This window comes from Heloderma suspectum, chromosome 6 (assembly GCF_057233095.1).
Source record: "Heloderma suspectum isolate Gila_16-S chromosome 6, 16-S_ref, whole genome shotgun sequence".
Lineage (NCBI taxonomy): Eukaryota > Metazoa > Chordata > Lepidosauria > Squamata > Helodermatidae > Heloderma > Heloderma suspectum.
In genome coordinates this window covers 75931290-75958944 of record NC_139463.1, presented here as the reverse complement: position 1 = coordinate 75958944, position 27655 = coordinate 75931290, and the positions used below count along the sequence as shown (strand labels likewise).

The 27655-nt window shown below is 48.4% G+C and overlaps 1 protein-coding gene across 1 annotated transcript; it reads right to left on the bottom strand.

Moving 5' to 3' along the window:
• Nucleotides 1-330: 330 nt before the first annotated feature.
• Nucleotides 331-26376, bottom strand: CLEC11A (C-type lectin domain containing 11A). Its single transcript, XM_084805055.1, is given in 5 exon segments — nucleotides 331-3576; nucleotides 3578-3630; nucleotides 6600-6791; nucleotides 18685-18898; nucleotides 26263-26376. Coding segments are annotated over 5 exon segments (921 nt in total). The 3' UTR covers nucleotides 331-3228.
• Between the last annotated feature and the right edge of the window lie 1279 nt (nucleotides 26377-27655).

Sequence of the window (27655 nt, the reverse complement as noted above, 5' to 3'; positions counted from 1 at the left end):
AAGAAAGTATTAACCATTCTTCCCTCCCATCCACTCACCGTCTTTTCCCTAGAGCCCCCTTCCTTCATATACACACCCCTTACCCTGCCAACCACCCCACCCCTATGTTCGCATGGAGTTGAAACATTCAGACTTGTAATGGGAACACATAACGGAACAAAGCTGAGAATGGGAGTAGAGAGATTCCCATTATGATCATTCGCCACATCTTCCAGGGGATGGGGAGGAGAATGCAGGGGCCATGAATCTTTGCCCCCCACTCCCCACTCAACCTTGGAACAAGTTTTGTTTGGTGGTTGTTTTTTAATTCAACATCAATGCTTCGACAAGAAAATAAAAGATGCTTTATTTTAAAAAAAGGTACTCCTGATGTTATTAAGTGGGGGAGAAGTGAACATGGGAGTGGGGCAGCTGCAGGGATTGACAATAACAAATTACAGCCTTCCCAAATAACAGAAGTGCCCTAGGACAGCCTTCTCAATAACAGAAATGCCCTAGGACAGCCTTCCCAAACCTGGTACCCTCCAGACTTTTTTGGACTACAATTCCCAGTGTTCCTGACCATTGGCCATGCTGCCTGGGTCTGATGGGAGTTGAAGACCAAAACATCTGGAGGACGCCTGGTTGGGGAAGGCTGCCCTAGGAAGTGGGGAACAGAGGTGAGCTAAGGGCCAGGTCTGTGCATGAGAGAGGAATTCCACTACACCACCCTCTTTGATGTTGAATGCAATTGACATAATACCCTTTGACTCCATCCATGATTCAACACTATTGCCATCCCATGACGGTTCTCGTGGACGTATCCGTTCTTCCCGAAGAACCCAGGATCCTCACGTTGCTAAAGTTTTCCCCTTTGATCTCATAAAGTGCATTGTTGAATGATGGATGGGTTTTGCTCCCGGCGGGGGAAGTCAACACATGTACGGTGAGGCGGTGCACCTTCAGGTTCTTTATTTATTTATTGCATTTATATCCCGCCTTTTTTCCTCTTGCAAGGAACCCAAGGCGGCATACATAATCCTCTCCATTATATCCTCACCACAGCAACCCTGTGAGGCAGGCTGGGCTGAGAGTCTTATGACATGCCCAAAGTCACTCAGTGAGCTTCCATGGCCAAGTGGGGACTAGAACCCGGATCTCCCAGCCCCCAGTCCAACACTCTCAGCACGGACTTCAAGCTGCCCCACTGTGTCCAGGCAACAAAGGGTGGTGGACACTGGAGCATGGGAAGCTGCCTTATACTGAGTCAGACCCTGGGTCCATCTAGCCCAGCATTGTCGACACTGACCGGCAGCAATGGCTCTCCAGGGTTTCAGGCAGGATTCTTTCATAGCCCTACCTAGAGATCTCGGGGATTGAACCTGGGACCTTGCATGCAAAGTGGGGGCTCTGACACTGAGCTTCACCCCCTCCCCATTAAGCCTGCAATCCTAAACTCTGCACTAGGACCAGCCTTGTCTCCCAGAGAAGGAGGAAAGTGAGATCAGGTGGGAGAGAGAATTTAACACCAAACGGGACAAAGAGTTTCTTGCCCTCAAAGCCAGCATTTTTGCCTATATAGGTGTAGGCATGGTATCCCTAGAACTTTTTAAAATTCTTTTTCAGAAGAAAAAGATGGCATTTCTCCCCACTGCAGAATGTATAAGGAGCCTGAAAATTAAAAGGGGGCTGTAATTCTACGTTTTCCTTAAGGGAGAAAATGATGGAACACTGGGGATCTGTGATCAGATCTCAATGTTTTAACTCCAAATCAGCCTCTTTGTACCTGTATCACCCTCCCTCCCCCTGTGGAATGGAAGCTTCTGGGGATGCAGTTTAGATTTGGACAGCAGCCGGGAGGGGAGGGATTAAGACTCCCTTCCTCACAGTGCCCCTCCTCTGGCCAAAATCAGAGGCCCACCACATGCACACAAACCACAGACTTCCATATAACCTGATCAGGGACCAGGTCTATTTTGCTACTTTGGGTCAAATTCTACGTGACCTTCGTCCCATGGTTTGGGTTTGTGGGACTGATCTTCCTTTAATGAAGAGCCAGCACTGCAGGGGGAGCCGGATCAGGTCCGTGGTGCAGGGTTTTAACCCTTTCCCCTTGCCACAGTCCTGACTGGCATGCAGAGAGGGAGGGTTCCATACCTGCTATTCACAGTGGACGGAGAGCTCCTACTGGCGCCTATTGGATGGAAGCTTTGTTCCCATTGGGAAGAGCCGGTGCTGAGGGGGGGCAGGGGGCAGTCCCAGTTGAGGCTACAGCCGTGGCAAACGGTTAAGCTTCATGCCACGGCCCCAAGCAGCGCGGGTCCCCCTCACAGTAGCTCATTGTCCAAAATCACACCCGGCCTGACCAAGTTTGGCCCTTCGGATGGAGGCAGATAACTTCCCCTGACTCTGTGGCTGCTCTACGTGGAACTGGGTTGCCTGAAGCAGGGGTGGGCAGGAGGGAGATCGCCCAGATGTCTTGGACTTCCAACTCCCAGAACCCCCTGCCAGCATGGCCAATGGCCCGAAATGCTGGGAGCTGACGTCCAAAAGATTTGAGGGGGGGGTCTATTTTCTTCCCAACCCTGGTCTGTAGGGGTCTGGTGTGCAGCATGATTCAGGGTCCCAACACTTTCAGCAAATGAGGTTTTTTACACAGCTGTAGTCCACTGCATAGCAGACCTCTTTCGGCAGCCCAGTTCCAAACAGATATATTGTGACTGCAAAGATTGTCCCCATGCCATAGAACAAACAAAGCCTGATGGGACTGAACCGCTGTTTGTTTACCAGCTGTGGACAATTCCTCTTGTTTGAGAGCGACTAGCTTGGCCTTCCCCAACCTGATGACCTCCAGATGTTTTGGACTCTTAACTCCCAGGACTCCTGGCCACTGGGACCAATGGGAATTGAAGTCCAAAACATCTGGAGGGCACCAAGTTGGGAAGGCTGGGCTAGATACATTTCATGTTTGTAGGTGGGGAGAGGGTCCTAAATAAGCAGGATGCTTTCGCTAAAAGAATACTACGGGGCCACCAGCAGTGGCGTGTGAGTGCTGTGGGCAGGGTGTGGGGCGTGCAGAGGAGGAAATGTGTCCACACATGCACGCACGCAAAAGATTGGGAAGGGTAGTGCCTCCCAGAGGTCGCCGCCCCTCGCAGCACTCATGCGCAGCTCAGCATTGCACTGTAAGTAGAAGGTTGCCTGTGCAATCATGCGCGGGAGGGGGCGTCTCTTGCAAAGGGGCGCCCCCTAGAGGCGATACTCGCAGATGTAATACATGCGCCGCTCGCAGTCATTGTCCCACCACTTCCCGTCATCCGAGCTGAGGGAGACGCAGTTCTCACGGGCACCCCCGTTGGGCTGGGTCACCAAGTGGTCGCGGTACCAGTCGAAGACGGAGACCCGCTGGCCATTCTCGAAGAGCCACAGCCCTTCAGAGCGCCGGTCGTGGATGCCCACCCAGGCCGGCCAGTTGTAGGGCTGGAAGGCTTCGTGGAGGTAGCGGCGCAGGACGGCCAGCTCGGTGGTGTCCGCCGGCATAGCCAGGTGGCCTCCCCGGGCCTCGCAGAGTTTTTGTGCCTCGTTGTAGACCTCAAAAGTGCTTGAAGATCAGGAAGCATTTGGTCTGAGTGCGCCGGCCCCGCAAGCATCCTGCAACGGTGCAGAGGGGATTCATTGTCATTTCAGTGGTGTCAGGGATCCAGGGCTGGCAGGAATGCTGCCCAGGCATGTTACCATTAGCAGGGATACTGATGACATCTGCCTCTACCACCCTCAGAATTCCTTGTTCCTTCTGAGTGTAGCTACAAAATTGGGGTGGGGGGGTGTATTTTCCTACTAAAATCAGTAGAGGCTGGTGGCTCCGATGTCAGTGGGGCAGAGAATCCACTCTGGGTTTCAGTCAGAACCAATCAGAACTGTAAATGAACTCTCCAGAGTGCTGAACCCTATCCCCAAAATGGGTCCCACTCTTTGGATAGCTCTATTAGAGTTCTGATTGAAACCTAAAGCGGACTCACCACCCCACTGACATAGGAGACACCTATGTCGCTCCCTGTTGTAATGCAAAGTATGGGGTGCGGGGGTGGGGGGGTTGGTCTTGAACGGGCAATTTGCTTTACAAAAAACCTGCTCCTGGTGGAGCTGAAAACTGCTAGAACTAGTTTGTTGATCTGGATCAACCCAGTTGCCTGCATTTCTGGGCCTTTCTCAGAAATGTGGCTATGGAGACTGTCATGATGAGTGCTTGCACTTCAAAAATATACCACTACACCACCACCACCACCACCACTACTACTATTAATCGATGTGCATGGTGTTGCAAGAACACAGGCCCCTTCCCCAAGAAACTTACAATCTGAAATGCAATACAATGGGCATGTCAGTGGGCGAACAACCTGTTCAGATCTACCCTTTCATCTTCTTTCTTCTCCTGTCTAAACCCAAACTCCAGGCACTGACTTCAATCAGCCCGCCTCGCCCTGAAGAACCTTTTGTTTCGTTCCTTCCATCCTGAGCAGCATACCTATGGAATCCTGGCTGCTTTGAGATGACCCCACCTCACAAGCTCAGGCACAGAACCACAGCTCTGAGCTTTCCCTGAAGGAGGGATTTGGCAAGTGGAGCCGTGGCCCGTGGTGCTCAGTCCAGCTCTCAGCGTGGCCTCCATTCTCCAAGGGCTCTGCATATTATTTACTCCTTATCCGCTTTGTCCCCTGCAAGCCGCAGGCCAAAAACCGATGCCACGCGGGAGATCTGCAATTGGTTCTCCTGACCATTTTGGGGGGCCTGCCCCCCCCCCATTTAAAGCAGCTGCTAGGATTTCCTCCATGGCGTCTCCTAATGCAGCCTTCTCCAACCTGGCGCCCTACAGAGAGGTTGGACTACAACATCCATCCTCTCCAGCCAGCACAGCCATTGGGTATGGGTGTTGTAGTCCAACATATCTGGAGGGTGCTAGGTCAGAGAAGGCTGGCCTACTCTAAGGCTGCAATCCTATGTCTACCTACCTGGAAGTAAGCCCCATTGAACTCAATGGGATTTACTTCTGAATAGACAATTATAGGATTGCTCAATTAATCTCTCTCTCTCACACACACACACACACACACACACACAGAGCTATCAGAGCAGGGGTGGGCAGAAAGTAGACCTCCAGATTTTTTGGGACTTCAGTTCCCAGCATTCCTGGCCATTGGCCATGCTGACAGGGGCTTCTGGGAGTTGAAGTCCCAAACATCTGGAGACCTGCCTTCTGCCCACCACTGCTTTAGGGTGTTAGGTTCACACACACGCGCGCACGCGCGCGCGCACACACACACACACACACACACACACCAGGAGATCTGACCACGAATGAAATGGTTTATAGTTTTTGCTTTTCCCCTCCCCCTTCTCTTGTTAAAGCTTTTTGACTGGCTGTATTTTTTATGATAAATGAACAAGAAAAAAAAAGAGAGATCCCAATAGATCCCAGTCAACCTTCTACTAACAACTAGGGCTCTGGGATCAGCATCTCATCATTAACAAGAGCTATATCTCAAAGCTGAGCAAGAGCTGAGGGGGCCAGCAGCGACATTGCTACTGAGACATAGGCAACTACTGTGGGTAGTTTCTTTGTTGTTGTTAAGATGTCTGATCATTTCCACCTAATTTAGACCTCTCTTTTGCACTGAAAAACTGAAAGGAAAAAAGTGCCTCTTCCATTTTGTTAAAGCTTCCCAGGGTGGTCACCTGCAGACAATTCCTGCTCATCATGGGCGAACAGGCAAGTTGCCTTCATGACTCCCAGGACTGGTGTTAGGAGTGGGCATCATCAGGTGCATGCTGAGGCCCACACCCCAGCAGGGTCCCCACTGCTGGATCCCAGAGCCTCCTGGACCTACTGCTCTGCCTTCTTTTTGCTGTCAGTTCCTGTTCACCTCCTCTCACTTGAGTAAGGAAAAAGTAACAGAGGACAGGAGAGGGAGCAGCAGTCTCTGCTCATCTAGCCCTGGTGGTAAGGACTGAACCCCGATGGAGAAGGCAAGCAAATGGGCAGCAGCAGCAGCGAGGAGGTGAGCCTCTGAAGGCATCTTACCCAAGGGCCCCCTAAACCTGGGGCCAGCGCTGGTGCTGACCCATAACTGAGGAATGCTGAAAGACCTCCCACGTGAAGGCTTCTCCTCCTCCAACTGTTAACCACCACAAGCCATTCCAGCAGGTCGTACAGAGGGAGATGAGAGGGGGAAGTGCAGTCATTCCACCAACCCTGCTGAAAGACTCTTCTTTTTTCCTCTTCCCTCCCCATCCCTCTTTCCTCCTGTGTCGTCTCTTTTCAGATTGTAAGCCTGCAACCAGACACTGTCTTATTTCACCAATGGCTCATAAGCCATTTTGGGAGCTTTTTTTTGGCTGAGGAGCGGGACCAAAAAATACACACACACACACACACACTTTCAATAAATAAATCAATAATAAACAACCTCTTTCCTCTTGAATACCAGCCCCTCAGGCACTGTTCAAGCTGGGTGGGGCAGCCAGCATGACTTTTATCCTCCAACTGCCACCACCGCGCTGCAGGCGCATGGTCCATCCCCCAAGGGAAATCCCATCCTCCTTCCCCCGCCCCCACTCCTCACCATCAATTCGTCCAAGCTCTTTCTGGTTGCGCGTTGCAACTTCGTTCAGGGAGGCAAGCGACTCGCGTGCCTCAGCCAGTCCGCCCTTCAGTTCGGCCAGGCCTTGGGAGAACTGGGACACCCGGACGTCCATGTGGTAGAACTGGACATTGAGGCGGTGTACTGCCGCATCCAGGCTGTTCAGGCGTGAGACTGCTCGTAACACACCGGGAGGGAGAAAGAGAAGCACCAACAACCTTTTTAAGGTTCTGGAGGCATGGAAACGATTAGAGCTCTCCCAGCTAGGGAAGAGAGAGAAACAGGAGTGATGTCTATATAGACCAGACTTCCCCAACCTGGGGATCTCCAGATTTTCCAGACTCCAATGCCCATCATCCAGCATGGCCAATAGTCAGGGATGTTGAGACTTATAGTCCAAACTGCCTGGAAGGCAGGGGTTGGAGAAGGCTAAGCTCTACATAGCAGGGGTGTTGAACCTCAGCCCCAGGGGCCAAATCCAGCCCTCCTCTGGTCCCTGTCTGGCCCTCCGGAGTTCCCCAAAGGGCCACGTCCCTTCCCATGCCTTTCTGCCAATCACTGATCATTGGGTGGTTGCCCACCTTTTGCACAGTTTTTCCTCCCCATTCTGAAAGTGTCAACTGCCTCCCCTAAGGCTATGTTGCTGACAGTAGCAGCTTTAAGCTGCAATATGCTGGTATTTTGGGTACCAGAGTTTGCCTTCAGCCCTGTCTACCCTGGGAATGCGGCCCCCAGAGCTTCTCTGAAATTGAATTTGGCCCTAGGGCTGAAAAGGGTTGAGCACCCGTGCTGTATAGAGCAAACAGTTGGTGTGAGTGTGTGTGAGAGAGAGAATGAGAATGAAGGGGGGGGGTGAGCGAATGCCGTGTGTGTGTGTGTGTGTGTGTGTGTGTGAGAGAGAGAGAGAGAGAGAGAGAGAGAGAGAGCGCTATGCGTGTGGGATGAGTAGGAGGATGTATGCGTGTGTGTCCAGGCAACCAAGCACAGCCTACATCAGGGGCCCAAATGGTGCCCATGAAGGTGTCCCTAATATGGCGCCAGCAGGCAGCCGGAAAAAGGGTTTTCCATTTTTAATAATATATGTACATGGATTTGTATACATCCATAGCAATGAATACATATGAAATGCATACAACATTCTAGCAATTATACACCAGCTGGCTTCAACAAAAATGGACCAAATGTTCAAATAAGTATCCATTTGAAGGTGGCATCTATATGCCAACCATTCAAATATTGAAAGTGTTGTAAGGTCCTCTGTTACGTATCGGGGGGGGGGGGGAGGTACTGTGGCTTTGTCATTGTTTTGAACCTTGGCAGCTCCGGTAGAGTTGGGAGTAGCAGCAGCGGGTGGAGCATCTGCTAAGTTCTGAGTTCTGTGTGTGATAAATAAAGGACAGTTGTGTTTGAGGCCTGCTGACAGTCATTTCCTCACCTATACAACATCCCCCATCCATTGCATTATGGGAGGTGAGGATTTATCCTTCCAATATTGTAATATGAGTCTTTTCGCTGTCAAAAGGGTACAGAAAATCCATTTACACTGACCACCTGTTACTTTCCATGAAGCAGATAAATAATTTAAAAGAGCGTGCACATCAGTGAATATTAAAGACTGTTCCAGTACAAAAGTTACCCATGTAATAACCTCCTCCCCAAAGGAGGCGAACATTGCCAAAACATAGGATTTTTAGAAAGCATTAGCTGTATTGCACCACCAGCAATTAGCCGAATTAGACAATCCCTTATTAAAGAGATGTTGTGGTATACAATCGACACAAAAGGTTTTTGCTGAATAAGAAGCAACCTAAGATCCACAGACGTGACAGTAGATGCCGATGCAGTGAACCACTGATTAGGCATTTTGTGGTGGTCCCTACAGCACTTTCTCAGATTTTCAAATGTGCCCATGGGTCCAAAAAGGTTGCCTTATATTGTAGGGGGCCGCATGCCAGCAGTGGCGTGGCCCCGCCCACTTTGGGCTATCGCCCCACCTACTGCTGGCATGTGGGCACTGTCGTGCTTGTTTGGAGCCAGTGCGGGCTGGGAATCTCCCCACACCTGAGATACAGACACAAATACAATGGGGGAAAGGCATGGCAAACTTAGGGCTGTTCACACATTGCACTCCTAAGGAAGGCTGCATTCACAGCAGCATCAGTCCAGTAAAATCCAAATTGACCCTTCGTGAAGTAGCTGACATGGGCCAGGATCCAAAACTGCTTTGTTACAGACAAGGTGCATCTGTAACTCTTTGCGTGTGCTCTCCAGGCGAGGCAATGCTCTCTTATCAGTGCAGTCTGAGGTGGATGATGCTCATATTGGCCATTAAGCATTCGTTGTCTCAAGGGAGGCTTTGGACCGCACGGTTGACGACAATACAGGTAACACAGCAGCAGCAGGAAACATGGAAACCAGGACCAAGACACTGGGAGCTTTAAGCAGAGAGCTTTTTACAAGCAGCAGAGAAACATGAGGCAGGAAACAGCAAGAAGAGAAAGCTGTGTGGGAGAGAGCTGGTTGCAGGTCCCGCATCAGCATGTTGAGCCCCGGCAGGACCCCCTGTGCTGGGTGGTTGAGTCCAGCTATCTAAATTTCCCATAATGCCTTGGAGCAACTTTACATTAAAGCAAGAGTGCACAACCTTTTTGGCCCAAAGGGCTGCATCCATTATCGGGGGGGGGGGGTCACACGTGCATTCAGATGCTAACATAGTGCACACTACCACCAGTAGGGCATGTAGTTTCTCCGCCACCGCTAATGGGGTGAGGAAACTTTTTTTGCTCCTAAGAAGGCAGGACTGAATCACTCAGCACCACTTTCAAATAGCATCCCAAATACCAAGCCTCTGCATGTCTACTCACAAGTAAGCATGAGCATCCGTACTCATAAAAAAGCCAGGCAAGCCTCTGCATCTATACTCACAAGTAAGTGGCACTGAATCACTCACCACCTTCCAGCCCAGGCTCCGCCCCCTCTCCCAGCTGGGGAAAGCTCTTATTTCTGATTATATCAGAAGATAAGAGATAAGAGCTTTCCCCTGCTCAGCCCTGAGAAAGGCAGCCTATTGCAGTGCTCAGCAGGGGAAAGCTGAGATCAGCTGAGCTGCGAGAAAAATGTGAGTGGGGTGCTGCTGGCTTCTTGGGCTGCACCAGAAGCAGCCGTGGGCCATGCACCCCTGCATTAGAGGCAAATGGGAAATTAAAATGGCAGCCCCCAGCTTCCACTGGAGAGCTGGTGCTGCTGCCACCACTTCCAAGTATGTCTCTGGGGGCCCAACAACACAGGAGGGGATTCACTACAGGACATTTTGCAGAGGGTGTCCTCAAGTGTGGTGGCTGAAGTGGCTCAGCAGAAATATATTCTCACCGTCCCGCCATCATCACAGGCACGCCTGGCGGGAACACAGGAGAGGGCCTTCTCAGTGGCTGCCCAAAGGCTCTGGAACTCCCTTCCCAGGGAGGCGAGAGTGGCACCCTGCTTGGGATGCTTTCGTAGGCATGTACAAACTTTTTTGTTCCAGCAGGCCTTTGGGGATAACTAGTCTGGAGCTGTGAAAATATGACATATGGATACTATTTTTCTGTGGTAGTCGTCTTTTAATGTTTTGATATTTTTACAGTTTTAATATTGATGATTATATTTTTAACTTTTGTACACTTGTATTTCTGTTTATAGGTTTTAATTGTATAAGTTTTAACGTTGTAAAGCTGCCTTGAGTCCCGGTAATGGGGAAAAGGCAGGTTATAATAATAATAATAATAATAATAATAATAATAATATTGCAGCCTTCCCCAATGTCTGGTGCTCTTGAGATGTGTTGGACAACAACTCCAGTCATTTTTAGCCAGGCTGGCCATTGGGTCGTTGATGGAAATTGTAGTCTGAAGTGTCTGAGAACATCGCCCTATGGAGACGGGAGCCTGTCTCTGCTGGCCGTGTCGGTCCCTTTTAAAACACAATTATCTCCTGCTAAGAACACGGTGTCTGTTCGCTACATAAATGGTGAATTATCACATTACCGGGCCATCTTTCTGGCTGCAGTTGGATTATAAAGGCTGAGAAGCCAACTCAGGTAAGGAACAGAATGAGCAGACTGGGTCAGGATAGATTCCAATGGCTGGGTTAATGGGGACACGGGAAATGTGTTTGACTCTTTGGGGGGTGGGGGGTGTCTCTGCGAGTGTTGGTTCAAGTCTCCCTGGGAAAGGGGCGAATAAGAGAGGTGGCCTGCAGGTGATCCAGGCCTTGTGGAGAGACTGACGCAGGTGGTCGACTCCAGCGAACACCACTGGCAGGAAAGGAGTGTGTCTGTGTGTGAAACTACATCTGCCTTTCCCAGGCCGGTGATCTCCAGATGTGTTGGATAACAACCCCCAGCATCCCCAGCCAGCATGGTTGTCTGGAGATGCTGGGAGTTGTGGTCCAATGCACATGGAGAGTACCAGGCTGGGAAAGGCCGGCCTACTGCAACATTAAATTTGTCTTTGCATTTAATGTGCAGGTTTTAAAAAATGGAAATTGCATCATGGGGCAGGGCAGGGGGACAGATAATTAACAGGATCAAAGCAGGCATGGGAGGGGAATTTGACCTTTTCCCCTTTTGCAGCAGTCCTGAGAAAATTCCTCCACTGAAGGTGTTTTTGGCACTGATGGGGAATTTCCCCCAGAGCAAACAGCAGTGTCAGAAGAGGGATTTTCTCAGGAGCACAGCAGGGGAGGGAAGGGTTAAATTCCCTCTCCATCCCTGCTCTCATGCAGTTAATAATCCACTCTCCCTGGCTGATGCAATTTGCATTTTAAGAAATCTGCACATTAGATTCAAAGAGGCATTTAATGGCCAGGTGTATTTGTCCCTTAATGGAAGCAAGGAAAGCTACCATATATATCTTTTCCCCACAGCAGTAAATTTCTCCTCCACCAAATGTGCGAAGCCAAAATGGGAAGAGGGCAATTTTATTTCAGGTTTGTTTGTTTTTTAAATGCTACCATCTTAGCAGCAATTGGTTGGTCCCCAAGGCAGATTAACAAAATGACATGAAAAAAAATGCAATACATTAATTTGGAGTGAATGCCACACCCTGCTCTGTATCTTGTAGAGATCCCACAGGGCTGGCCCTGCCACTAGGCAGTGGGAGACAGCCGCTCCAGGCAGAACATGCTAAGGGATGGGGAGTGGACGGGGCGGTGTGAGCAAAAGCTTCCCATCCCCTCCTTGCATCTGTGTCAGAGAAGGAGAGGGGATGGGGGGAGAACAGGAGTTTAGCATTATGTGTGAACTAGTCCATACATACAAGACCGCCTTCTATACTATTCCTGTTTAATACTGAGAGTTACGTAGTGCGTTAGAGATTAACTGTGCTGTGATCCAAGAAGGCCCTTATTCAAATCTTGCTTCTATCACAAACGTGCTACCAACAAGCTCTCAGCCTCACATCTGTAATAAAGAGATAGTGGTGCCAGCCTGCCTTGCAGGGTCATTGTATTGATGATTGACATCATGTTTTCAAAGTGCTGACTAAATCTGTGCCCTGTTCATCCACTATTTTTTAAAAGCCTTCATGGATTACTTGATGGTTGAATAAAACTGAAATACATGTTAACTTGGCTTCAGTCAAGTATGATTGAAGGGCAAGCAAAACCTATTACAATTTTATAAAGAGGCATTAACTGACTCTGTGAACAAGACAGAACTACAGACAGAAGGTTGTTCACAATACCCTTTCTTTGTTCGTTCTACTCCTGTAATAACCACTACATCAGTGTAGATGTAATATGCACAGTTGAGCAGCAATATAACTCAGCAGACTTTTGTGTGTTTGGTTTCTCCCCTAATGTTCATTTCACGCTGAGAAAAAAATGTTCTGTTCCCAGGGATGGGAAATTCCTAGGAGCCTGCATCAAAGTTCTATGTACCACTTTACTAGGTAGTTGTGTGTTTTTCCAGAGCTGGGCTATCCCATAACCCCTTTCAAGAATAAAGGCCAAACTAAACATGACACGCCGCTGTACATAATTTTATCCCGCTGGAGTTTCTTGTGTGCGTGTTGGCCTCTTTCCCCCTCTTCACTCCTCCCCCCCCCACACACACACGTCTTTTGCTCAAAATTCCAGCCTCCAATGGGTTCTTTTCATTTAAATAAAAATGCTGGGGCAAAGTTACATGCAGCCTTGCATCATGGTAGGGATGTCAGAGAAATCCGCAATTGAATCAAATGAATTCAGACTTCTGTGAATCCAACCCATGGATTCCACAGCAGACTGGCTTTTCCCAGGTTACATGGATTCCATGGACTTGTGGACCGTTGTTTGTTTGTTTTTACTTTCCAGAAATTTACGTTAATATAGTCATAGAAAAATATGTAAAATAATAAAACACTGGCCAAAAAAATGTGCATTTCCCCCATAAGCTAAAGCAAATGTGCATTTGGGGGAGATCTGTGCATCTGGGGGAGAATTTGCACTTTAGGGGTGGGATTTGCTAATTTCGCAAGTGGGAATTTGCGCAAATGCGAATATGCACCAATTCAGGAAATTGGAAACAATCCAATTCTGCCAATGAGCGGATGGTGGAACAAAAGGCACGTGATAATCCACAAAACTCAGAACGGATTCTACAAAATCTGTACATCCCTAATCATGGCTTGCTTGGTCCTAGAGGAGTATGAATGATGCTGTATTGAATAGGGTATTATACTAGCTTATTAATTATGACAGGGAGAAGAGCAGTTACTCTGAATTTAGGGAGGAAGGACACATTAAATCAGGGATCCCTAACCTTTTGGGGCCTCTGGGCACATTTGGAATTTTGAGAGTGTATCGTGGATGCTCTCACAAAATGGCTGCCATGAGGCATGCTTGCCCATTCACAAAATGGCTGCCATGGTGGATGTGACCAGTCAGAAACAACTTGCTGAAGAATCTAAGTAAAAGGCAGAAAGGGGGTCTGAGTTCCAAAACACAAAACCACTCTTTTGAACCCACCATTTTCTGCTGCAGCGCTCATTTCACAGAAGGCAAACTGTACTTGGCCAAGAAGCTGAGTACAAGGCAGAAGTGGAATCTGAGCCGAAAAGCCAAATCGGGGGGGGGGGGGAGCCTGGCAGGCACCAAAGTGTCCATGGGCAGATTTGTTCCCACAGGCATAATGTTGGGGACCCCAGCATTACATGCTCACATGTGTAACAACCCCCCCCCATTTCTTCTGTGGAAGGGGGGATGACTTGGAGTGGAAAAGTGGCAGGTTTTAACCCTTTCCCTATCGACTGCTTTTCACCTACAACTTCCTACATCCGCTTTCTCCCTGCCCCACTTCCCACAAGGTTCCAGACACGCATTTGTAATGGTTTGGAACCCCCCTCATGGGGAAAAGTGGTTTGGAAGAGGGGAGTCACAGGTCAAAAGCAGGAGGTAGGGAAAGGGTTAACCACCTTCTCCCCTACTACTTCTCCAGTCCAAATTGCCCCCTCCCAAAGCTGTTTTACCCTACTGCCTTCTGAGTTTTATTCACACACATTTGCAATAACTCTGAGCATTTCTACATGAGGCCTTTATTGTACACTCATGACTGGTCATTCACAGAAGTTTGTGGGTCCTTTACATGATGTCATCAACCTCCAGGGCATCTCCCACACTTTCTGACCTTTATCACGCTTTTTAAAAGATTGGAGATAATCCAATATATCGGCCGTGTGAAAATTGTGCAGTTCCACTATAACCACAGCTGCATCTAGTGGCTGTAAAATGAAACATAAAATTTGCCGAGAAAGGAATTCCCTAAGTCAAAGTACATGTCGGCCTGTGTAAGGAACTGCTCTTAATCCTGCAATCTAGACCCACCTCCTGATCAGTGCAGGAATCATGCAAGCATAGCATCCCTGATGGAAGACCACCCAGCCTCTGCTTTAAATACTTCCAACCAAGGAGAACCTGAGGCAGTCTGTTCCACAAACAACTCTTACCATTAGGAAGTTTCGCCTGATGTTTAGCCAAAAACTGCTTCCTTGCAATTCCCACCCACAGGTTCTATTCCTGCCCTCTGGAGCAACAGAGAACAAGTCTGTTGCATCTTCTTCATACCAACCTTTCAGATATTTGAAGTCAACCACTATGTCTCCTCTTAACCTTCTCTTCTCCAGGCTAAACATACCCAGCTCTTTCATGGAGGAGAAGGCTATCAATGGCTACTCCTCCTGATGGCTATAGGCTACTTCCAGTATCATATGCCTATGTACACCACTTGCTGGGGAACATGGGTGGGAGAGTGCTGTTACACTCATGACCTGCTTGCGGGCTTCCCGTAGGTAGCTGGTTGGCCACTGTGTGAACAGAATGCTGGACTAGATGGACCCTTGGTCTGATCCAGCAGGGCTCTTAGGACATGCTGGATCAGACAAAGTCCCTCATAGGACTTGTTTTCCAGAGCCCCTCACTATCCTGATTGCCTTCCTCTGGACACACCCAAGTTTGTCTGAACATGTGGCACCCAGAACTGGACACGGTACTCCAGATATAGTCTGACCGGCACAGAACAGAGTGGAACTATTACTTATCGTGATCTGGGCTAGTTCTACGCTAGTGCTTTTACATGGTGTTGATGTGCACTGATAACTGTTGGGTCACATTACACGTTCCATATACCGCTTTTCTAGAGTTATATTTCCCACTTTTTATTCCATATTATCCAAAATGCCGCAACAGATGTCATTGTGCATGTTAAGAGGTACAATTCTAAACAATCAACAGTAAGAAAAATCTAGGACCTGATTAAAACCTCATCGTATACTGCCAAATGCCAAACAGCAGAGGAAGGTCTTAACCTGACACCAAAAGAACAACAATGTTGGTGCCAGGCAGGCCTCATTGGGGAGATTATTCCATAATTGGGGGGCCACCACTGAGAAAGCCCTCTCCCTTGTTGCCACCTTTTGAGCCTCCTTCAAGTCCCAAGCCTTATGGGAGCTGAAGCCCAAAACATCTGGAGATCTACTTTCTGCCCACCCCTGATATAGAGAAAATGATGTGTAAAGAACAGCTGTTAGCCATGATAGGTCAATGGAGCTCCCATATAAAGCAGCATGGGGTGGGGATATCGCTCAGTGGTTGAGCTCATGCTTTGCATGCAGAAGATCCAGGTTCTACCCCTGGCATTTCCAGATAAAAGGATCAGGTAGCATGTGATGGGGAAGTCCTTCAATTCCCATCAGCCCCAGCCAGTGGCCAAGAATGCTGGGAGTTGTAGTCCAAAAGATCCAGAGGGCACCAGGTTGGGGAAGGGTGCTATATACCAGTAGCAAACTCATTCTCCGCATGTGGATCCTTATGTAGCCAAAATGTCAGCACCCAACAAGAAGGCGGGATCAGCAGGTAGGGGGGAACTTCTGGATTTGCAGAAGTACAAAAACTCTTTAGGAGGGGGGAAAACCCCAAACCAGCCCAATGGGGACTAAGCATGCTCAGTGGGGATAGGATGCCAACTGACTGTGGGGGACAATGGTAAAACTGGGTGATGGAATGGAATAGGCTGGAAAAGGGTATGGGTGACTGGGTGGAACCCCAACAGTGGACCAGATGGATCTCTGGCCTGATCCAGAACAGCAATTCTGATGAGGCCAAAGATCCATCTGGTTCACTGTTCGGGGTTCCAGCCAGCCATACCCTTTTCCAGCCTACTCCATTCCCTTCCGTTCCCCCATTTTTCGTAAAATCATAGAATGGTAGGGTTGGAAGGGACCTACAAGACCATCGAGTCCAACCCCCTGCTCAGTGCAGGAATCTAAGTCAAAGCATCCCTGACAGATGGCTATCCAGCCTCGTCTTGAATGCCTCCAGTGTGGGAGAGCCCACCACCTCCCTCGGTAATTGGTTCCATTGTCGTATTGCTCTAACAGTCAGGAAGTTTTTCCTGATGTTCAGCCAGAATCTGGCTTTCTGTAACTTGAGCCCTTTATTCCGTGTCCTGCACTTGGGGATGATCGAAAATTTGTCCTGGCCTTCCTCTCTGTGACAACCTTTTGAGGACTTGAAGAGCTCTATCATATCTCCCCTCAGTCTTCTCCAGGCTAAACATGCCCAGTTCTTTCAGTCTCTCCTCATAGGGCTTTGTTTTCAGTCCCCTGATCATCTTTGTTGCTCTTCTCTGAACCCTCTCCAGTCTGTCTGCATCCTTCTTAAAGTGTGGTGCCCAGAACTGGACCATGCACATTCTTTTAAGGCTAGATCCCTTGGGATGTTTGTTCTGGGTGTGTAGAAAAGCTTGCTCTTACAGTGGTACCCAAACTCTCAAATACCTTTGTGGATTGTGACTCTACAGAGGTAGGGGCATTTCTAGCAGTGGAATAAACAGTGCTCACTGGGTTTTCGGCTTTAAGCCTCACTTTTTATAAAGTGGAAGGAAGTCACTGATGGGTAGGTTTACTGTTGCTTCCAGCCAAGACCAAAGAAACCAGGATTTATGGCTAGGAATTGATTTGAGTTCGATGTAATTGGCTTCTGTGCCGGAGGACAAGGGAGGAAGCAGAGAGCGGGGGCTTCAGAGAAGAGGCAGAAAGATTGATCGTTTGGGAGCAGGGGACAACAGGCGAGGGAAGGCTCGAGAAACTGGATACGTTCAGCTTCTCCAAACAGCTGCTAAGGGAGGACGCAGCGGCAGTTCTCAAATCAGTTCATAGTTGAGCTGGGAGCTGAACTCGGGTCTCTCTGGAATACATCCAATGAGTCCACAGGGGGCTACCAAATGAACAAAGCAAACAATCCTATTCCAAATCCTATTTAAAAGACAGGAAACACAGGAGTGGCACAGTTACTGTAGATCAGCCTTCCCCAACCTGGCACCCTCCAGATGCATTGGACTACATCCATTCCATGATCCCCAGACAGCTGGGATAATGGAAGATGTAGTCCAACACATCTGAAGGGTGCCAGGATCGGGAAGGCTGATCTAGAATGCCACCAAGGACATAAGAAGAGTCGTGCTGGATCAGACCAAAGGACCATCTAGTCCTTTTTCCCACTGTGACCAACCAGATGCTTCTGGGAAGCCCCACAAGCAGGACTCGCTCTTACCAGCAGCTGGGCTGCTTCCAGGCAGAAGGCCCCCAGCTCTAGCAATCAGAAGCACAGCGCAGCTACTCTCTCTGTTCTTCCTGACTGGATTTCCTGCGGTTAAAATAAAAAGATTGAAGATGCAATGGGAAAACACAGGAGAGGTAGAAGGGGAGGATGAAAACCTCTGTGTGTGTCCCCCATAAAATTCCGTGAATGAGGCAGGGCTATTGCACAATAAAAGCCTCATTTGGGAGCACCCCTGGTATTCACTGGCACAAGTGGGAGCTGCAACGATATGTTGCAGCGTGGAATGCCTCTGTTCAGGGATCCAGTCACTCATTCCATCCCCCCTCTCTTCTTCCCCCTCTGGTTTTCCTCTTCTTTCCTCCAGCAGCAGAGGCACCTCTGTATTTGGGGCATGGGGTGGCGAATGCGGCAGAGAAATCCCCCCACAACCAGGTACATTTGCTCCCATGTAGCTGCGGATTGTCACACGTGATGTTCTTCTACCCTCCTCTGACAATCTCACTAGAATATTGAGTATCTGCCTTACCCTCTACCCCACCAGCCCCAGTGAGCACCAGCTGCCACTGTCCAGCAGTCAGATAGTATTCCATGGCCGCTGAGCACAACCGGTCCTCATTGGGCTATGGGGGCGCTTTCTCCCCCACCTAAAGGTTTTTCGTACATCTGCTAGCCCCAGGCTTCCCCGAAGCCTGCTGGTACCTCCTTCTTGTGCATGGGTGGTGCAGTTTGGGCTATATAAGCAATGGCACTCTCCACCTGAACATCAGAAAGAAAGGAAACGCTACTGCTTCTGGAGGTTCCATGTAGCCATCATGGCTAGTGGTTTTTGAAAGATAACCCTATCCTTCATTAAGCCCTCTTGAAAGCAAGCTAGAAGAGAAGCCCATGATGTTCTCTGAGGCTGTGAATGCTCGGGGTGGGGGGCAAAGATCGCCTTTGGAAATGAAAGTTGCCTTACAAAAGACAGGCGATCGTGCTGTTCTGCCTTACTCACACACATAGGTGAAGCCGTCCTCCTCTTCCTGAGCTGGGGGTGCTGTCGTTGGGGGCAACAGAGTGGGATGGCGTGGCTTCTCCTCAGGCTCTTCCTCCTCCACGTTTTCATCCAAGTTCTCTTTGCCATCTGGGTCCTCCACCTCTGTCAGGGTGACCTCCTGCACAGCATCCTCTTCCGTCACTTCTGACAGCTCCAGGACCTCCTGCAGATGCTGGGGGAGGGCGGGGAGTTCACAGAGAAGGGTTACAGCCAGGGTGAGGAACCACAATTCCTCCAGGGCAATCTGCCAGCAGTGGATAAGAGAAGGTCAAAGCAATCCCACGCTTTTCTTTTTCTTTCTTTCTTTCTTTCTTTCTTTCTCTTTCTTTCTTTCTTTCTTTCTCTTTCTTTCTTCCTTCCTTCCTTCCTTCCTTTCTCACACATGATTGATGCATCCATTGTCTTCTCTTCCCCCTATCACTCTTCCTCTCTCCCCCCTCCCTTTCTCTTTCTCTCTGAGTCAGGGGTGGGCAAGGGCAGGGGATCTGGGGGTCATGTTCACCCCGCCGGCACCCCCATAAACCCTGGCTGTATTCAGTGGGGCACCTGGAAAATATCCACAGCTTTCCTCCCAAAACTGCTAGCTGTTCTCAAGCTAAATAGTTCTTTAAATGTAAACTTTTAGTGCTCTGTAGTGCTAAAACCATTATTTGTTTGTTCTTAAATTGCTGCACTGGGGGTGGAGAGGGCCACATGTGGGCTAGCCCTGTTCTGGGAGCTTCCAGACCAGGACTGTCTAACCTCTTTCAATCTGAGAGCCAAATTCCTTTTAGGAGACGCTCTCAGGGGCTGCATTCCAGGGGTGGGCGGGGCCAAAGGTAAAAAAAGGCGGGCCCAAAATGCCAACATATTTTACCTTAATTTCTCACTGCCGGTGACTAAGCTTTAGGAGAGGCATTTCAGCCTTTTAGAAATGGGTTGGGGGGGAATCCCACAAAAGCCAGGGGGTGGCCAGGGGAAGGGACGTGGCCATGTGGGAAACTCCAGAGGGCTGGATGGATCAGGAGCCACTGTGCAGCTGTTCCATCTTTTTTCTTAACAAGAGTTTCTGTGGCCTGATGATGCTGAGCCCTATTACTAGGCCTGCATGGATCCTTTCTCCAAAGGGCTCAGGGGTGTGGATGGGGTTTTCTCATTTTATTCTTAGAAGAACCCCGTAAAGTAGTTTAAGTTAGAGCTGCACACAGAGGGCCCCTCAAAATTCTCCAGCCTATTAGTGGGTGGAGAAATTGGACAATTTCACTGAATTTCTCCTAGAGGAGGAGAAATTCGCCAACAATTTCTCACAGATAGGGCTCACTATGGGCAGGGGTTGTAGCACTGCTTCTTTCTTTTGTCCTAAGGGTTTTTGGTTTCCTGCATTGCTTCTGTAGGTGGCAACAGCATCAACTGTGTTGAGGCTTCCACTTTTTTGAGGCAGAATTTTGACTTTCTTCCAGTGTTTGAGCTTACCTAATCCCTGTGAGGTGGCCGAGGTTGCTGTGTGTGTTTTCTCTCTCTATTACCGATCTTCCCATCACTCTGCAGCCTCCCAGGCCACCTGCACTTCCTGAACTGAAAAAGCCCCATGGGAGGAATTGCCTCCTAATGTCTTCCTCATGATGGCTTTAACTGAAGTGCGGGAAGCCGAGGAGGTGGCAGGCTGTCACAGAGATGACTGTCCAATGACAGACCGGACGCTCATGCGCATTCCTCAGCCACCTCACAAGGAAGGTCAGCACAAGAACCCCAAGCCCAAACCTGGAGAAGTTCTCTGAAATGTCTCCTCCTTTGAATGTCTTTTCGAAAGCAATTTCTTTTCTATCCATCTGAATGAGAATGGTCAAAAAAACGTGGGATAAATTTTCGGCACAGCACTCGTTTAAGTGGAAAGTGAGTAGAGCAGGGGCTTGTATGATGTTGAGGAGTATACTTCGTTTTTAAGTAGTTCTGACATACTGGAATCTGGAACTGTTCTAACCCCATTTTTTTTACTTAGGACTTTCTCTACACACACACGCACACAGGGCCAGCCGCAAGGCCAGGCCCAGTCAGGCAACTGCAGAGGGCCCGTGGCCCAGCAGGGGCCCACTGACAAGAGCCCCCTGCACTTGCTCCTCCTCTTCGTGGTGGCGGCCTCTTCTGTCGTCCACCTCTCACCGGCCCAGACCATGGCAATGGTGAGAAGGAGCAGGAGATGCCCCTGCCCGCTTGCTCCCTGACTCTCTGCCTGTCAAGCAAGCAAGTGGTAGCAATGATGAGAAAGAGGAAAAGGAGCAATAGCAGCTGGTCACAGTGCTAGTGAGAACATAGACTCACTGAGGGAGGGGCCCATTGAGGGTGCCTTGTCCAAGGGCCCTCCAAAACCTGGAGCCAGCACTGCATACACACACACACGCACACAACAGACACATATAGTCGAGGCGCGTGGCTCCGATTTTGATGGGGCTACGAATCTATTCTGGGTTTCAGTCAGAACCAGCCAGAACATCCAAGGTGCTCAACCCTATCCCCTCCCCCAAAATTTAGTTTCAGCAACTTGGATAGTTCCTTTAGAGTTCTGGCTGTTTCTGACTGAATCCCAGAATGGATTCATAGCCCCACCGAAATCGAAGCCACCCGCCTCGACTATATGTGTGTGTTGTGTGTGTGTGTGTATAAAAGATTCTTTTAGGTCTCACTCTATATACTTATTTCTAGGCAAGTTATGTTCACAAAACTTTACTTTGGCTATTCCTGAGTCCCTTCCCTGAAGATTTTCCAGCTTGGGTTCCCCAATCCAATAGCCATTCCATTCAGTCCACTGTCACCACACTGCTTCTCTTCACTTTTGCTAAGGAATGGAGATTTATCGTATGGGTCTGAAAATCACATTTCTAATAAACCATGATAAATCCAGGGCAGAATGATAGGAACCGGCTAGCCCCGCCTGGGCTATGATGTCAAAAACACATGGTGTTTGCATGCTTTTTCTTTTCAAGAGGATGTTTGGATTTGAACGAGCCTTTGTCTGAGGCTGGATTGCCAGCTGACCAGATGCCATTGATGCTGCGTTGTTGAGACTTGAGGTCTGGAACAAAGCCTGGATTTCTGAATCCCGTTCAACTATAAAACATGTAACTCTTTTAGAAGAGTAACCAAGTTTTGTGACTTGGCTTAGCACTTTCAGCTGATGGCCAAATCAAAGCTCAATGTTTATGTAGCATGCATTTGTATTCTTTTTGTTTTCTGTGCCTAATTTTTTTTTTTTCCTGGAGAAATGTAATCGTTTAGGTACCTATCATTTCGCCTGGGTGGTTTCTAAGATTCTTCCCTATGATTCTTCTGTACTTCAAATTCTTCAGGTTTTTAACTCCATGTTTCCACAATTTCTGACCTACCAAGCTGAATGCAGCGTCAGCATCAGCCAGGGACAGCAAAAACACAGAGATAATCAAGTGCTTGACAAGAGGTGGCTTGCAGATGGTGTTTTGTGGGTCACACATAGGGCATGTAGGAGGGGTCTGAGAGAGAAGTTGGACAGCCAGAATGAAGGAGACATAGACTTTGGCAATCAGCAGGATTATCACTAGTGTCATTCTAGGTTTTGTTTACCCATATTTCAAGTAGAGCTTGGCCATAGCCCGGGCCAGTCCTACCATGAGGCAGATTGAGGCGACTGTCTCAGGCGGCAGATGTTGGGGAACAGAGCTGTATGTGCCACATGGCCTGTTTCCTGTACCCCCTAAATGCACTTACTGCCCTCAGGTGTGGCGGAAGATGCTATCCCATCACTAGCATTGAAGTCAGATTCTACGGGCAGTCCAGTCAGCTTCTGGGGGTGCCAATTTGTCCTTCAGCTCAGGTAGCAAGATATCTTGGGCCAGCTAGCTCAGTGGCAGAGCACTTGTCCTGTATGCAAAAGGTCCCAGGTTCGATCCCCGGCATCTTGAGATAGGACTGGAAAGACTCCCATCTGAAATCACTGAGAGCCGGTGCTAGATGGACAGATGTTCTGACCAGTGGAGGCTGGTGGCTCTGATTTCGGTGGGGTCCCGAACCCATTCTGGGTTTTAGTCAGAACCAGCCAGAACTCTAAAGGAGCTATCCAAGGGGGTGACCCCATCCCCAAAATAGGTCCAGCACCTTGGATAGCTCCTTTAGAGTTCTGGCTGGTTCTGAGTGAAACCCAGAATGGATTTACAGCCCCACCGAAATTGGAGCCACCAGCCTCCACTGGTTCTGACTCAGTAGGAGGCAGCTTCCTCTCCTGTGTTCACAGCATAAGTGGGCTGGTGGCAGGAAAGACAGATTATGGATTGACTGAGACTCGAGCTCTGTGCAGGCATTCAGTTAACACATGTGGGTGTTAGGGGGGTGGAATTGGAATCATGGTCTTTTACTTGATTTATGGGAAAATAATTGAGGGATTTCCCCTAAATGAGATCCACAAGCCCCAGCCCAGGACTCAGGACCAGCTCCAGATGTGAGGGGCACTCAGAAAAATGCTCTGCAATGGCCTATGCTGGTGGGCCCTGGTGGATTTACCTGACAACAGCAGCAGGCAACAGCATCATCCCAATGGACGCCTGCTGGGTAGGAGCCGCCATTTTGATTTCCCACAGCGTACCTGATGTAGTTTTGCTCTGGGACATTGTGGGAAATTAAAATGGCAGCCCCCAGATTCAGCTGTCTGGCACCCATTGGAATATTACAAGATTAAAAATAGTCTTGGGTATGGGGGAGGCAAGCAGACATCAGCAGTGGGCCGGTGCCACACGCTGATGCCAGGCCTGGCCTGACTCCCCCCATTTTTGCCAAATAATGGCCTCCCCTGCAGCTTTCTACAAAAAGTAGCTAAGTGGGCTGTGGTAAGGCAAGGAGACTAGGCTTCTTCTGACCCTTCTGTAATTCAAGCCCACTCTTGAATCCCATGTTTTTAACCAAAGGCCTGAACATAGTCTATGCAAGGACAACTTGTTTGTGCATAGGCTTTCTCCAAGCAATCAAAAATCCTGCAACAGGTAAAGTCCCCAACCAGGTATACAAAGCCTACCTGTGTAAAACATGAACACACATAGACCTGGTTCACACGTAACGACAACCCAGAGTATGGGTTGTCGTTGAATTGTGTATTGTGTGTTGTTGTTGAATCATGGGTTGTCGCTACATGCAAAGCCTGCACTATGGTTTAACTATGGGTTGTTAACCATAAACATCCGAGTGTTCACAACCCAACAACAAGCCATGGATTGTTTTCCTGGGTTGCTGCACCATTCAGACACCAGTTCCTGCCTTCATCCATTCTCCGCCACCATCACCAGGGTGCCACCTGAAGCAGGTCAGCTCACTCTGCTTCACAGTAGGACCGGCCCTGCATCATTCCTATCACTTGTATGTTAACCCACCCCTGCTTCTGAAGAGGGAGAAAAATCTTTCGTTAGATAATGAGCTTCTTCTTAGGGTGTTTTGCTCTAGCTGGCCTATCCCATAAGCATATTCATGCTATACTAAGAATTATAATCAGTGAGTTCCTTTAGCAATCTTGTTGTATTGTTATGTGTGTTCTTTTCTGTTGCTTCTATTTTTTTTTAACTTTATTTCAAGCTAAAGTAAAATTCCATGATAAAGGAAAAGAAAAGTCCACTAGATCGGACTCCTAGCTCCATAACATCAAACAGAGAGACAGGGTGGCCACTCATGAATGGCTAAAAAAGAGAAAATGCATCAACAAAAAGGAAGACAAAATAAGATGGTGAACTGCATAAAATTTGCATATGGTAAAGTATATGATCAATGCAGATTTAGAAATAACAAGTTGGTTACCTGTGAATACAGTTCGCAGAGAAAAATCAAATCTAATGAAAGGTTTAACTTAACTAACTGCATTTATTGAACATTCAAAGTGTACGTGTCTTTTAATCTTATCGTGATTTGTGTACAGGCCGTATATTACTGGCATATCATTGTACTTTGGCCTGCACCTGTGTTTATAAAGGTGTACAGAGACATTTTTTGTGTTCGTATTTCATTTTGCTCCAATTTGCAATTAATTATGTTTAATTATACTTGACTTTTTTGATATTAAATAAAACTTTATAGTATAGTGTTATAGAAGAGAGCCTAATTCTTAAAAAAAAAGTTTTATAGATATAAATAAACTCCCAACTTTGAATTATAGTGAAAACTGTTCTTATTCATGGAATCTGCATGTCAAGAGCTATCCATGAGAATCAGTCAACCAGAGGGCAGTCAAAAAGGGATGACCAACCACCTCCCGACTTTGAAATATATATATATATATATATATATATATATATATAATTATTAGAATTTACATAGAAATACAGGAGATCTCATCATAGTGTGGAAGACTGTGGCCAGGTGACATATGTTGCTGCTTCTTCAGCCTGCTGTTCATGTGCTCAGTGTTGATGGGCAGCAGCAGTTCTTATGGTTCTTCATCTTTAACCCGGACTTGGACCAGACAGCCCTTCAAATAGTGGACTGTAATGGAGGACACATGGCACCCTGCACATTGGGCCTGTGCACATGTCATCACAAGCCATGGTTCTGTGGGAACACTACCTTATCAAGGTCATGCATGCTGCCCAATTGCTCTTGCTTGGCTCTTCCAACAAGTGGGAGAAACTAAACAAAGCAAGGTCCATCTGAGATTTGTTTATTGCAGTGGAGGAACCTTGGATAGCTCCTTTAGAGTTCTGAGTGCTTCTGACTGAAACCCAGAGTGGATTTACCAGCCCACTGACATCAGAGCCGCCAGCCTCCACTGAGCCAGGAGCCTTGAGGTTGCCCATCAACAGTGAGCACCTGGCCATAGACTGAGCAGGCACGTACATCGCTCTCCTGGTCACGGTCTTCCCCTCTATGGGGAGATGTACTGCATTTCTATTTAAATCATAATACTTATTTCTAAAGTTGCATTTACACATATAAATCAGCGTATCTACATTTTATGCAAGACGGTGTCCTCTTTTGTCCCCTTTGTTGGTGACGCACAAGTGGCTGCCCTAGACAAGAGTAGGAGGACTTGGGGAGATGAAGCAAAGGAACCATAAGGGCTGAGTTCGCTTGGAAAGGAAGTAGCTGTAGCCGGAGAAGCTGGCCAGCCAGGACGCCTGTCTGCTTTGCCAGGCTTAGTGGTGGACAGACCACCAGCCGACTGGGTTAGTCTTTTACATAAAACAACCACATGCTCTTCCTAGACGTCACCAAGCAAAAATGAGGGGATCCTTTGTGCCTGAGCCATCCAAGGTTATTTTGGGGTTGGTTGATCACTGGGGGGACAGGAGGTTTTATCACCCTAAGCTCAGTGGACACCCCAGAGTCCCCAGTGAAGGTTCAATGGAGGTTCTGGGCCATGCTTGCCTTTGGAATGAGGACATCCCAGAAGTGATCCCGGACTTAACTGGCATTGCAGGCACCTCCAAAATTGTGTTGCCCCAGAAATTAACCTCCTCCTATATTTCCTGTATAGTTCACACACACACACCCCGTGTCTCAAGATGGGGCTGCTGGGGAAAAGGGTCTCTCTCTCTCTCTCTCTCTCTCTCTCACCTTGAGCATCAGAGCTTTTCTTTCTTCCTCGGAGCTTAGCTCGTCCCTCTGTCCCTGAGACGTCCTGAGCAGCATCCCCAAAAGCAGCATCTTCATGAGAGCCCAAAGCTCCATGGCGCTTCCCTCTCCTCCCGGAACTGGTGTACAATTGAAACGTGTGTGTGGCAGTTCTCCGAAATCTGCCCAAATCCACTCAACGATACACTGAATCCGCCTCTCTCTCTCTCTTTCTGTCTTTTGGAATTCACTGCGGTCTGCCCACTCAGGCGACGTTGGGGCAGAAATGTGGGGGGAGGGAGGAACCAAACTTCAGCCAGCCAGAAGCCGGAATGTCTAATCGGATCCAGATGTGGTGTGAGAACACGCCAAGGCTTTACCCAGACTGGATTGGAAGTGAGAACTGGAGGGGGGGGGCGGTTGTCACCTGGCCAGTTTAAATCCGGATTCATTTCTTTCTTTTCTTTTTTGCTAGCCCAGCTGGGTTAGATCTATTTTTATTTTATGTTTTTGGTCTTTGTTTTTCATTTAACTTGTAAAAGGAAAGTTGCCCGGCCTCTGTGATGCAGAAGTTTTTTACAATTGCATACATTTACATTGGAGTGGGCAACTTGTGGCCCTCCAGATGTTTTGGCCTACAGCTCCCATGAGTCCTAGCCTGCATAGACAATGGTGTGGGATCATGGGAGCTGTAGGCCAAGACATCTGTAGGGCCACATGTTGCCCACCCCTGACATGAATTAATATCTGTCAATAGGAAGATGCTGCATCCCACCCACCCCTACCAGAGTAAAACAGGACATTTTCTGTATGTACAGTCAGGGCCAGAAAAATATTGGAACAAGGATAACTGTTTTGGCAGTTGGCCTCTGTACACCACCACATTGAAGTTGAAAGGAAACACACCCAGATGGGAGCGAAGTCAGGACTTTCAGCTGTAATTCAAGGGGTCTGACAAAAGTGGGGCACTAACCATTCAGGAAGTGCAACCAGTGGCATGTACACACCCCCATCGTTGGTGGCTCATAAGTAATGGAATGAATGGCTGACAAGCAGCTGCATGGCCAGGTGTGGCCTGTTTCCTGGGTGCCCCATGACCAATCAAGCAGATAAAAGGTCTGGAGGTGGTTCTGAGTGTTACATTTGCATTTGGTAGCTGTTCACTGGAACTCCCAACATGAGGCCCAAAGAGGTGTCCATGTGAGTGAAGGAGGCCATTGTTAGGCTGAGGAAACAAAATAAACCCATCATAGAGATAGCAAAAACATTGGGAGTGGCCAATACAACAGTTTGGAACATCCTGAAAAAGAAGGAATTAACTGGCAAGCTCAGCAACAGCAAAAGGCCTGGAAGACCACAGAAGACAACTAAAGTGGATGACTGCAGAATTCTGCTC